General features: G+C 43.9%; 1 protein-coding gene across 1 annotated transcript; it reads right to left on the bottom strand.

Annotated features, from left to right (window-relative positions):
- Window positions 1–1,219: 1,219 nt before the first annotated feature.
- On the bottom strand, window positions 1,220–3,138 carry LOC127598949 (BTB/POZ domain-containing protein KCTD12-like). The gene has a single exon (XM_052062563.1). The coding sequence runs from the start codon at window positions 2,985–2,987 to the stop codon at window positions 2,160–2,162; it is 828 nt and encodes a 275-aa protein (XP_051918523.1). The 5' UTR covers window positions 2,988–3,138; the 3' UTR covers window positions 1,220–2,159.
- Between the last annotated feature and the right edge of the window lie 9,374 nt (window positions 3,139–12,512).

Here is a 12,512-nt window from a genome sequence, read left to right on the forward strand (position 1 = left end):
TATAATAAGGTGTTATAAGGTGTAAAACGCCTTCCTATACATGGTCGTTGTTTTCGGCTAAAAAGGCCTTACTATAAGTGGTTGTTTTTTTCGTCTAAAAACGCCTTACTATACATGGTCGTTGTTTTCGTCTAAACACGTCATACTATACATGGTCGTTTTTTTCGCCTAAAAACGGCATACTATACATGGTCGTTTTTTCCCCGGTTAAAAACGCCTTACTATACATGGTCGTTTTTTTCGGCTAAAAACACGTTCCTATACATGGTCGGGTTTTTTTCGGTTAAAAACGCCTTACTATACATGGTCGTTTTTTTTCGTCTAAAAACGCCTTACTATACATGGTCGTTTTTTTCGCCTAAAAACGGCATACTATACATGGTCGTTTTTTTCCCGGTTAAAAACGCCTTACTATACATGGTCGTTTTTTTCGCCTAAAAACGGCATACTATACATGGTCGTTTTTTTCGCCTAAAAACGGCATACTATACATGGTCGTTTTTTTCCCGGTTAAAAACGCCTTACTATACATGGTCGTTTTTTTCGGCTAAAAACACGTTCCTATACATGGTCGGGTTTTTTTCGGTTAAAAACGCCTTACTATACATGGTCGTTTTTTTCATCTAAAAACGCCTTACTGTAATGGTCGTTTTTTTCGTCGAAAAACACCTTACTATACATGGTCGTTTTTTTCGGCTAAAAACACCTTACTATATACATGGTCGGGTTTTTTCCGGTTAAAAACGCCTTACTATACATGGTCGTTTTTTTCGGCTAATAACGCCTTACTAAACATGGTCGGGTTTTTTTCAGCTAAAAACACCTTACATGGTGGGGGTTTTTTGTTAATTTTTTTATTGTTATTATAAATCTTATTATAATTATAAGAAATTTCAGGGGTTATTTTTACTGACTATTCATTGTTCATGACATGTACAAACGTTTGTTTTCCTAACACACTGTCCAAACTCATTTTCTTACAGTTCTTACAGCCGCCGTGAGACCTAACAGCCTAACATCTTGGGCCTCAGCCGGCGGCTTCCTCCCCACTACGAACACAAGCGGACATCACGTCAATAGCAACAGAGTGTGCAGATTACATCATTTCATAGACTAAATGAATCTGCGACATGTTACTTGATGGTGCTGTGCCATTAATGGCTTTGAATGCCAGTTGTCAAATCGTAACAGTGAACACAAGAGAGCGGTACAGGATGCATTGCCATGTCACATTTCCTTTAATATGGTTAAATATGTACGGTACAGATCATACAGTAGATATCACAGCCTCTTTCGGCTTTTTAAAAAAAATCTGAGAATCAGTCAGCCAACCTGACTGCCAGTTTTGAAGTTATTTATTTAGTTGTATGATAAACATTTATTTTTCTTTGATATATGTATCAGCTACACAACAAGAGATTACAATTATTCCCAAAACAATTTCCAAAATCAAGACGCGTAGTAGTAGTAGTAGTAGTATCCCGAGAATGTTATTTTAAAAATAACACGTGTATGATTCTGTACATTGAAACACCAAACATCATATTTACATGACGACTTAATGTCCTTGCTCTAGAACAGGGGCCCACCAACATGTGGAGCCTGTGGGTGGCCCCAATCTAAAAAATAGCCGCCAGTGATGGGACTTCTTTTCAAGGAATGCTGTATAAATAAGCACAAACTAAGAGTTTCAGAAATAAAAGTGTTGCATAAAGATATTTATTGACTACCCGAGAAGTATTTCCTAATCTAAAAGGTTGGTGACTCCTGCGCTCTTTGAGCCCCATCGGCACTCTTTCCTCGTTTACAAAATAGACACAAATAATAATAATAATAATAATAATAATAATCAAATGATGTGAAGGAAAATTGTAAATAGTACTGCGATTTATCCATTTGTGTTCATATTGTATTTAATTGAAAGATGTTTGTTGGGTTTTTTTTCTCTTTCTCCTTTCTTCTTTCTACATACATTCTTGCTGCTGGAGGCTGTAAATTTCCCCAGTGTGGGACGAATAAAAGATATATTATCTTATCTTATCTTATCGAATAAGGAAATCAACCCCCACTTTGGTGACAAAGTGTACTCATAAAACACGACAACTATAAGTGAAACACTGCGAAAAAAGAAGTCACGAACTGGCACTTGGCTCACAAGTTCACCGACTGAAAACGTACTCGGTGTAGCTGGTCCACACTTTGTCCTCCCCCGGGTCGCTGCTGGCGTACGAGCACGTCCCGGTGGAGTTGCAGGCCACCATGTGGAAGCCGGCCTCGGCCAGACGGTCGAACGCCTGCTCCAGGAAGTTGTACTTCAGGTAGTACCTGGACGTGTACTTGTCCGAGGTTCGATCCGGGTCTCGGCTCTCATTCAGCGTGTCCCCAAACACTTCTTTGGCGAGGCCGATCTTGCTGCACACGGTTATCCGGGCCACTCGGCGGAATTTGGCGTCCGCCTGGATGTCTCTGCCGATGGTGTAGCTGCCCCGGTAGCCCACCGTGATGTAGCCCCCGCCGGAGCCGGGAGAGCGCAGGGTTCTGTCCGACGACGAGGAGGAAGAGGTGGTGGTGGTGGTGCTGGTGGTGGTGGTCGGGCTGGCGAGCTCAGCCTCCTCCGGCTCCCCGCCGTCCTCCGTGGGGGAGTTCTCCTTGCTGGGGGCCGCCAGGCGACTCGACAGCTCCGGGAGCCGGAAGAAGTCTGCCTCCTTCTGCAACCGCCTTCTCTCCTTGAAGAACTCGGGCAAGAAGAGCTCCGAGTCCCGCAAGTAGTCCAAAATGTAGCGGAACAGAAATCCGTCTCGGTCGAAAAAGAAGCGACCCTTGCCGTCCTTCGGGAGCTCTTCCGGGGAACTTTGGCTGAACTTGGCCCACAGCAGGGAGTCGGGTACCGCCTTGAGGGTCTCGAGCCGGGTCACGTACACCTGACCGCCCACGTTGAGCTCCACGATGTCGGGGAAAGTCGAGCTACGGCTCTCCGTGTCTGCCATCGCTGCTCGTGGTCGTTGAGGGCGAAATAAATTGGGTTCCGTTCCCAATTTTGCTTTATGTGGGTTTGGCTGAGTGGGAGGAGAACGGCAACGAGAGCCAACATCGCTTTTAACTGTTCAGTGGGAGTTTATGTTACGTTGAAGAAATGACTCTCTCCAACCACCAAAACTCGCCTTCAGTGTAAAAAAAAAGTGACGCTATAAAAATTTGTTTAATTAATTACACGTCGTAGTCAAAAAAAAAAATTAATGTAAACGAAAGTTTACTTGCATCTCTGATTTAAAATATTTTAAAACACTTTGTGACTACTGTTGTTTTGTTTTCCTAACCCAACGTGGGCGGCGAATAACATTATATATCACGCTATATTATATCACCCAGTCATAAGAATAAAAGGCGCTCCCATACCCAGAATAAGCAAAATAAACCAGTGTTGCCACTCATACAACAGAATAAGTCGTGGTTTCCTACAATGTCCGCTTTGTGTTCAATTCAACAGGCCCAGATTTTACACTGTCAATTTGTGAGTGAAGTGATAAGATAAGATAAGATAAGATAAGATAAGATAAGATAAGATAAGATAAGATATCCTTTATTTGTCCCACAATGGGGAAATTTACAGCCTCCAGCAGCAAGAATGTATGTAGAAAGAAGAAGAGAAAAGGCAGTATTCATAATTTTTGACACATATTCGTCATTTTTTTGATGGTTGTCTCATTTCATGCGGTTCTGTTGTTGTACCTTTAGTAGTTGCTTATCGTGTACACGTTTCCCGTTTTCTGTCATTTTGAAAATACTGATGCCACTTCAAGAATGAGAGCAAATACTCGTTTTTCAAAATTTGCAGTTTCAAAATGACCCATTTTTACTAATTTCACATAATGCATTTCTTTTAAAAATTCCAAATTTTACTTGGTCCGAATAACTCGGTCAAAGGTTTCGTTAGTTTGGAGTTTCCCCCAAGGACCACAAGCAAAAACTGTACAATGAATTTATGTCATGTTCTTTGAAATGATGACTGTACTGACATCTAGTGGAAAATTGGCGAACGTGCACCATAAGTAAGTACAACCTGTGAAGTACATAAGATAAGATAAGAAAACTTTTCAGTACACTAATAAGAAAGAATCATCGTTTGTAGTTCACCACAGCTTAACACAAACTCAAATTTCATACCGGTCACAGCAGCGAATCAAGCAATACAAAAATTTTCCGGAGCTTGAAGGAACGGTGAATTATTAACTCCCCAATACACACGAGCCATTGTGTGCATGGCAAGTCCCATTTAAAGGTCAATTTTTTCTCTCTCTCTCACAGTCTGGCAAAGGATAATTGGATGAAAGTAGCAGGGTGCCAATTACAATTTTAAGGTGAAGAGAAATAGAATAGCATAAATAGAGCGATGTCTGCCATTTTATCTGAATTGGTGCCCTTCCGGTTTTAGCCCAAATAACTGCTTTATTTCTCTTGCAATGTGTGTTATATCTGAGGACTCTGTCCACCGTGTTTTACATTCGTTGCTACTGTCTTTCAAAACCACAGACCCAGGGTGTGCTGATAGATTGAGATGGGACTTTCAGCAGTCATATCAAATCAATCATTGATTTTATTTCACCGTTTTAACCCAAGGAGATCAGGATCTCCTTTAGAAGGGTGACCTGGCCAAGAGGTCAATAGCACCGTTTCAACAAAAGTGAAAGAATAAGGTAAAACATACCTTGCTTGAGGTGCAATGACACTTTTGAACCATAAAAAACAACAACAACAACAACAACAAAACCCCCACAAGCTTTATTCAGGGGTCTTGAGCAGGAAGTCACTCACCACTGAATGAAAAACTCTGGAATGAGTTCAGAGATTTTCATTTTAGTCAACAATGCGTTCCCCGTTACCGCGGAGGCTGCAAAGCTGTGATGGAAAAAAGTGTAGTGCAAGAATGCAACGCATCGCAACTGTTTGTCTTTTGCAACACATCATACAAATAAGGACTCACACACACACACACACACGCACATGCACACACACACGCACACACATCTATCTCCATCCGTTCCATTTTCTAACCCACTTATCCTCACGAGGTTCGCGGGTGTGTGCTGGAGCCCATTCGGAAGCACCCGCAGAAAATCCACGCAGGCACAGGGAGAAGATGCAAACTCCACACAGGAAGGCCGGAGCCAGAATCAAAGATACTGTAGCAACCACAAATGCCCTCTGAGAACTCCGACATTTGAATTTCGCGCCGTGAGACTGATCAGCCAATCGGCGGCCCCCGCTGCCGCTCGCTACCAACCAATCACAGCCCCCGGGCGGGCTGGACGTTTGTTTACACTAACGTCCGCTTTGCTGTTTGCTGAAATAAAGCAGTGTACCACCGCTCTTCGAGTACTTCACTTCTCCGGGCCGTCGCTCCTTACAATACGATAGGATAGAGCCTTTATTTGTCCCACACTGGGGAAATTTACAGTATACAGCAGCAAGATTATGGGTGGAAAGTAATTTTACCTCTGCACTGTGAGTTTGACGCGTTAGAGCAGTCGACCGCCGGGCTGCAAAGGGGTGGCGGGGAATTGCTGGAGCCTATCCGAGCTGACTTCTGGCAGAAGGCAGATTACACCCTGAACCGGTCGCCAGCCAGTCGCAGGGCACACATAGTCACAAACGACCAGAAACTACAGCATCGATCGCACAGAAATTCATGTGGACTCACTGGCAATTGCAATTTTTAATCGCGCGCGTATGTGTGTGCATGTTCAGCAACTGAATTCTATTGGTGTGTAAGTTGTGGGGGTGTGCGTGTGTGTGAAATGTTGGCATGCCTGCGACCCGCCCTCCTCTCTGATGTGACTCCCCGTCAAACCTTGTCAGTCTGAAGATTACTGGAGCGTGAGCTCTCCAACAAGCTCTGTGTTCTTTACGGTCCTCGTTCCAGCATCGCGGTGCCGCTTCTTTGCTCGGCTCTCACATCTTAAACGTTACACGCAGGACGGTGCATCTCGAGAAAGAAGAAAATCGTGCAACAGTTCATTTCAGAATTTCACCAGAAAGTAAAAGTCTTACTTGATGTGAAGTCGTGACCCGTTTCGACATAAATAAATAAATCACAATAATTTGATTGTTTCCGATGTTATGATGCAATCTCTTGAGATGATGATTTTGTTTATTTTATTTGCAGTATGTGACAATTATGAAATTACTTAAATGTTTCACTCGGTGTGAAGTGAATCGGTAGAAGTCATGCTGTATTTGAACCATGACCACACACCATAACTCAAACACTTAAATTCTCTATTCCCTTTGAAATGAATAAAAGTCCCTTTTTCTACTGTCCGGACTCTCCAAAAGATTCTTTGTGTGTGTGTGTTTTTTGTAATGTGCTTCCGAATAAGAAAATGATAAAAACGTTTAGTAACAACATAATAATTACAACGTAAAAAAATTCAAAGATTGTTCATCATTATTAAATCATTGCGACTCCATCTGTCATGTGTGACTTGGCCATTGGGGGCAGCACAATCCAGTCATGCAGACACAACGAAGATTTTCACAACTCTCGTGATTGAGTAAAATGCAGCAGTAGTTCTTTTCCACAGAGGCTAAAGAACACGGCTGTGGGTGATTGCTATATTGTTGATCTACATATGTTGCTGCAGCGTTGCTGTTCAAATAGTGGCTTTACTTACTCAGGTTTTCTTACTTGTCACTGGTAATGTTTGATGATGAAAAATGCCCCCCCCCACCACCCCCAGCCAAACCCCCTAGTTACAGAATCAATGGATTTTCTTCCGAGAGTTGCTCTTGGGCTTACATTCACACGGACACACACACACATACACATATGCGCACACAGCATCAGCATCATCATCATCATCATCATCATCATCATCATCATGCAGCCAGCCAAAAGCTGAGACCAATAAATTCTTGAGTGTGGCTCCACCTTCCAAGCATGTCATCGACTGGGCTTGTGTGTGTGTGTGTGTGCGTGTGTGTGTGTGTGTGCGTGTGTGTGTGTGTGTGTGCGTACGTGCATGTGTGTGTGTGTGTCTGTGTGTCTTTATCATCATAATCAGTGCTCCATCTGAATCTGAGCCAGAGGATCCATTAGGGCTGATTGAGGAGCACAAGGGTACAGACATTACCCTCAAAGAAGGTGAGGATGACAACACACACACACACACACACACACACACACACTCAGAACAGGGTGTGGTTGGTGGCCAAGATGCGTCGTGATGAGTAAAGAGGTGTGATGACCATCCCACCACCTCCTCCATTTGCTGCAGTCCCATCCGCCGTGTAAAATACAAATTTAGAGCACAACTAAAGAACATTTGATAGGTTTACAATGAAGCCGTGTCCCTTAAAAATGAAAATGCTATTATAAATATCCGATCTTTACTCCCCCCCCCCCCCCCACTGTATTCCGTGCGCGTACAATTGTGAAGGGTTCACGTGGGTCCCATCCATCGTGCTCCTCTCAGCTTCCATTTGAGAGCGAACCGATCCCCAGGGGCTAATATGTGCTATTGTATGTGTGTGCGGTCCCTATATTATTCTCCCCGCTACATTTCTATGGGCGGGGAGAAAAAAAAACTCAGTCTACCCTTTCTGTCTTTATAAAAGCACCGCACTGCGAGGAAGTTGACAAGATCTTCCTTTGGTGGCAACACACAAAATCAGGGAAGCAGGCTGGCACAGCATGACAGCAAATCATTTCTGTTCTTAAATGTTGGTTGAGAATTTCAAACAGGAAAGGAATTCGAAGATGGAATTATCTACTCTGAGATGGACGCGTAAGAAAGCTCACGTTCGTGTCAAGCATTCCACCGATAAAGTGAAGAAAGCACATCACGGGGAGGTATGGTAAAGTTTTAGATCAGGGGTGTCCAAACTTTTTGCCAAGGGGGCCAGATTTTATGTGGTAAAATGTCGGGGGGCCGACCTTGGCTGACATTCTTTACATTGAACAACAATATTGTTCAACAAATTTTAGTAAGCCAGTCTGTTTCACATTTCCATTTTTATTTTAATTTCAACAATCTTAAGAATTTCTTTTGGTTCATTTGAAACAGGAATTTGAAATATGACATATCAGTCAATATAAACACGGAGTGATGTCTTGTTAACTCGTGAGTGATGCCCTCTAGTGTCTAAATGCTATTACTCATTTAGTGAATGCTATTACTCATTTAACCACTAGAGGGAAGCAGTACTCTATGAAACATCAGTCACCAGTCTACGAGACCTCAGTCAATGCAACACGTGTTCCATTGCGCCCAACCTGCGGGCCAGACGGCACTGATTTTATGACGGGGGCCGAGGGCCGGATGAAATTCGACCGCGAGCCGGATATGGCCCGCGGGCCGGACTTTGGACATGCCTGTTTTAGATGGTCAACTGATTTACAAGCAAAAATGTAAGTGACTGTTAAAAAAAATAATAATGAAAAAGTCAGTAGACTGTGTCGCTTTTTCAGCTGCAACAGCTTTCAAAGGAAAATTATTCTTGGCATTAAAAAAAAAAAAAAAAAAAACAGCACCAAAAAAAAAACCCTTTGAATTGCCCAATGTAAAATATTATCACTTTGGTGCATTGAAATTTTTATCTATGTTTTTTTATCGTGAACAAGATCTCTTATCAACACACACACATGGGAACATGCTCCTAATAAAACTTGCCTGCCCATAATTCTCCCCATCTATGCGACATGTCGGCTTCAAACTGAACCAAAATGTGAACTAAAACCCACGAAAATCCGTGATCCCGATTCCGCCTTTGACTCAATCTGCAAGCCACGCCTCACCGATTGGACAGCAATTGACGTGCTTGCCTGCTGAGCTCCGGTCCGTCTACCTGCAGCCAGTCTGAGTGGTTCTGGGGCCGGGTGGATAATTAGGTTCTCCTGGCTGATTTCATTAGAGAAGCCGCTACATTCATTTGGCTCACGATTCTGCTCAGCTGCTCGGAGAGGGCTAATGGCAGAGATGGAGAGATATATGGGAACCAATAAGACATGGCGGTATGTCGTGCCGTGCGATCCATGCGCTGATTTGTTAAACGGTGTCACTTTTATAAAAACTCTCAGCTTTCCGCAACACGTACTTTTTTGAAATCCTCACTACCATCTTTCATCTTTCACGCATGACATATTTTTATTTTCTTGTTTTACCTCATTCGCTAACCGTTTCCAGCATCAGATTTGCAATTTAATTAGAGAGGACATTACGGTACATTAATAAAATAAAAGGGCACGAATACGCATCGGTCATCATGATAGCGAAGCGCCAGATAAGATAAGAGAATGGAATCTCGTTGAGTCATGTTGAAGGAACAGACCTGTTCTCTGGAATCTACTGAGATATGAAAAAAAAAGGGAGGTGAAGGAAATTTTGCAATTTTTAAGTCTAACTTGAACTGGGGGGATGCAATAAATAACTAAAGTATTCTTAAAATGTCCACGCATGGTTTCCGTTCCTATCGGATTAGGTAAAGGAAAAAAAAAAGTAAATTCAACTGGCAAGTGTGCATTGTGTTCTCCATATGAGTTACGCAAGCACGAGATATACCGTAAGTGGACGACATTTCTTAACGGAGCATCTCTATTTTCAAGACAACACTAGTTCGACTTGACATATCCATACCTGTCAACTCATACGGTTTTAGCCATTCTTCATACGGATTTTGCGGTGAATCTTACGTATATGGCCGTATCGCACATATCATACGGATTCTGAAAATGCTTTGGTATGTTATAAGGAGGGCGGCCCGGTAGTCCAGTGGTTAGCACGTGGGCTTCACAGTGCAGAGGTACCGGGTTCGATTCCAGCTCCGGCCTCCCTGTGTGGAGTTTGCATGTTCTCCCCGGGCCTGCGTGGGTTTTCTCCGGGTGCTCCGGTTTCCTCCCACATTCCAAAAACATGCGTGGCAGGCTGATTGAACACTCTAAATTGTCCCTAGTTGTGAGTGTGAGTGCGAATGGTTGTTCGTCTCTGTGTGCCCTGCGATTGGCTGGCAACCGATTCATGGTGTCCCCCGCCTACTGCCCGAAGACAGCTGGGATAGGCTCCAGCACCCCCCGCGACCCTAGTGAGGATCAAGCGGCTCGGAAGATGAATGAATGAATGAATGAATGTTATAAGGACTTTTTTGCACTTTATAAGGACTTTTTTGCTCTTTCTAAGGATTTTTTGGGGTATTTTATACAGGTTAGCGCTCCGAAAATTTGACAGGTATGCATATCCTAAGAGCAATCTCTTATCTTCCTTGAGAGATGAGGTCACCACAGCCTACCCTAGCTGACTTTGGGGCACAGCCCACAAGTGGTCACTGATCAAGCACACGGTTGCCCCAGACTCAAACCTGGAGGCTCGATAATAATCTCCATGAGATTGTGTGGGTTAGTCCCAGAACCACGGGTTGTAAATTCACTGGCAATCAGTCCAGGGTGTACCACTTCAGTCAGATGGCATAGTTTCCATCTCCCATGTGACCCAGAACGGGATAATAGAAAATTGACGAATGGATAAAATGGTCCACAACCTTTTTTTTGTGTGTCACGGTCCAGTTGAGACAAGTACGTGCAACCATTTTTTTTTCATTGCTTTTAAATTCATTCATCTTCCGTACCGCTTGATCCTCACTAGGGTCACGGGGGGTGCTGGAGCCTATCCCAGCTGTCTCCGGGCAGTAGGCGGGGGACACCCTGAATCGGTTGCCAGCCAATCGCAGGGCACACAGAAACGAACAACCACTCACACTCACACTCACACCTAGGGACAATTTGGAGTGTTCAATCAGCCTGCCACGCGTATTTTTGGAATGTGGGAGGAAACCGGAGCACCCGGAGAAAACCCACGCAGGCCCGGGGAGAACATGCAAACTCCACACAGGGAGGCCGGAGCTGGAATCGAACCCGGTACCTCTGCACTGTGAAGCCCACGTGCTAACCACTGGACTACCGGGCCGCCTTGCTTTTAAATTGTATATTTTAAAACACTGGTATTGACAACAAAACGCCAATTTAGCAGGTTTCTTCGATTGCCTTCTTTTTGACGACAAAAGCCCGGCCAACAGCTTCCTTTCACACGAAGCTCTGGAGAAACCCCGCGAGGAGGGCGGTGTGGGGGCGGGGGCTGTCCTCTTGTCCGAATAGCTTCATTTTCGGAAATCATGGCTGCCCAGCAGCTGCGCGTTTTAGCCATATGTTCAGTCAATTATGTGAATATTATTTTCTGTTTACTGCTCTTATTCTTTCATTTATGGGTACATTCTGTTCATTTTAACTTGCAAAGCAATGTTCGAAGGGGGACTTCGATTGGCACATTTCTGTGCTGCCCGGTACCAAGTGGGCCGGTGGTTGGGGACCGCTGCTGTAGGCAAGAAAAACGCTGGAGGACATTCTAAATATAGCCAGTCCTCACCAATGAATGACTCTTTTGGTTCCGATCCAAACGGTCTCTTCGTCAGAGTCCGACGTCAAACCGTCCCCCCAACTATCTCCCCCTTTGTAAGTAAAGCACAAAATAAATGGATTGACTCGGCCGGGCGATAGTTTTCCGTCATAATTGTTCATTAGCGAGAGTGCTCGGTGAGGCCCCCACTACGGATGGAGCCGGGATGTTCCACCCCCCACCCCCCGCCCCCGCCCTTCCATCCTGTCCATTTTATGGAATTGCTCTTAGTTCTCAAGGACACAAAACAAGGACATTCAAGACGAAGGAGGAGTTGCAAGGGATGGGTGGGGCACTGTCGACGGAAATCGTACACGCCCCCGCATCCAAGTCAACCACAAGCGACCACCGGCAAAACCCCGCCCAAGCCGAGCGGCCTCCCGCTCCAGTCCAAGACGGGAGTAAAGCACTTTAGGTAATGTAAATAACCGGGTAGGCAGGAGCTATTTTAAGACGTCGCCTTTCACGATGGCCACGGGTGTGGGACAAAGACGCTGCTCGAGCGATTGTAATTTCACTCACGTTTTCAGACATGTTCTTCCAACAAAATGGCCGAAGGGGGCCCGTAGAAAAGAAAGCCCTGACGTAAGATGCTGTTAAGAAACTACACAGAAAAGAAGGGGGGAGGGGGGGAAATGCTGTGCTGAATTCACTCCATTTTATTTCAGCCAGTACAAAATCATCGGGATCCAGTTACATTTTCAAGTAGATACTGAAAAAAAAACAAAAAAAAAGATGTATCTGGAGCCAGATGGTTTTGACAAAATAAAATTGAGAGGAAATTCAACAAATATCTCGTGTCCAAACGAGATATTGTACCTCCCAAAAATTTGATGGGCTTAAATGTACCCAATTTTATTTCATTAAGTGGTTGCATGAAATTAAATCATCTCGATGCCGATATATTTTTTATTCAGACTATACGTCGACTTAAAAATTGTATCCGTATCCAGATGATTTTATTTTGTGCAACCACAAAATGAAATGGAGTAAATTCATCACACCCCTTTTTTCTATGTAGAATAAAATAGTTTCAAGACATTCAACTCAAAATATTGCCACTTCAAAATC

This window comes from Hippocampus zosterae, chromosome 4, assembly GCF_025434085.1.
Source record: "Hippocampus zosterae strain Florida chromosome 4, ASM2543408v3, whole genome shotgun sequence".
NCBI classification, from domain to species: Eukaryota; Metazoa; Chordata; class Actinopteri; order Syngnathiformes; family Syngnathidae; genus Hippocampus; species Hippocampus zosterae.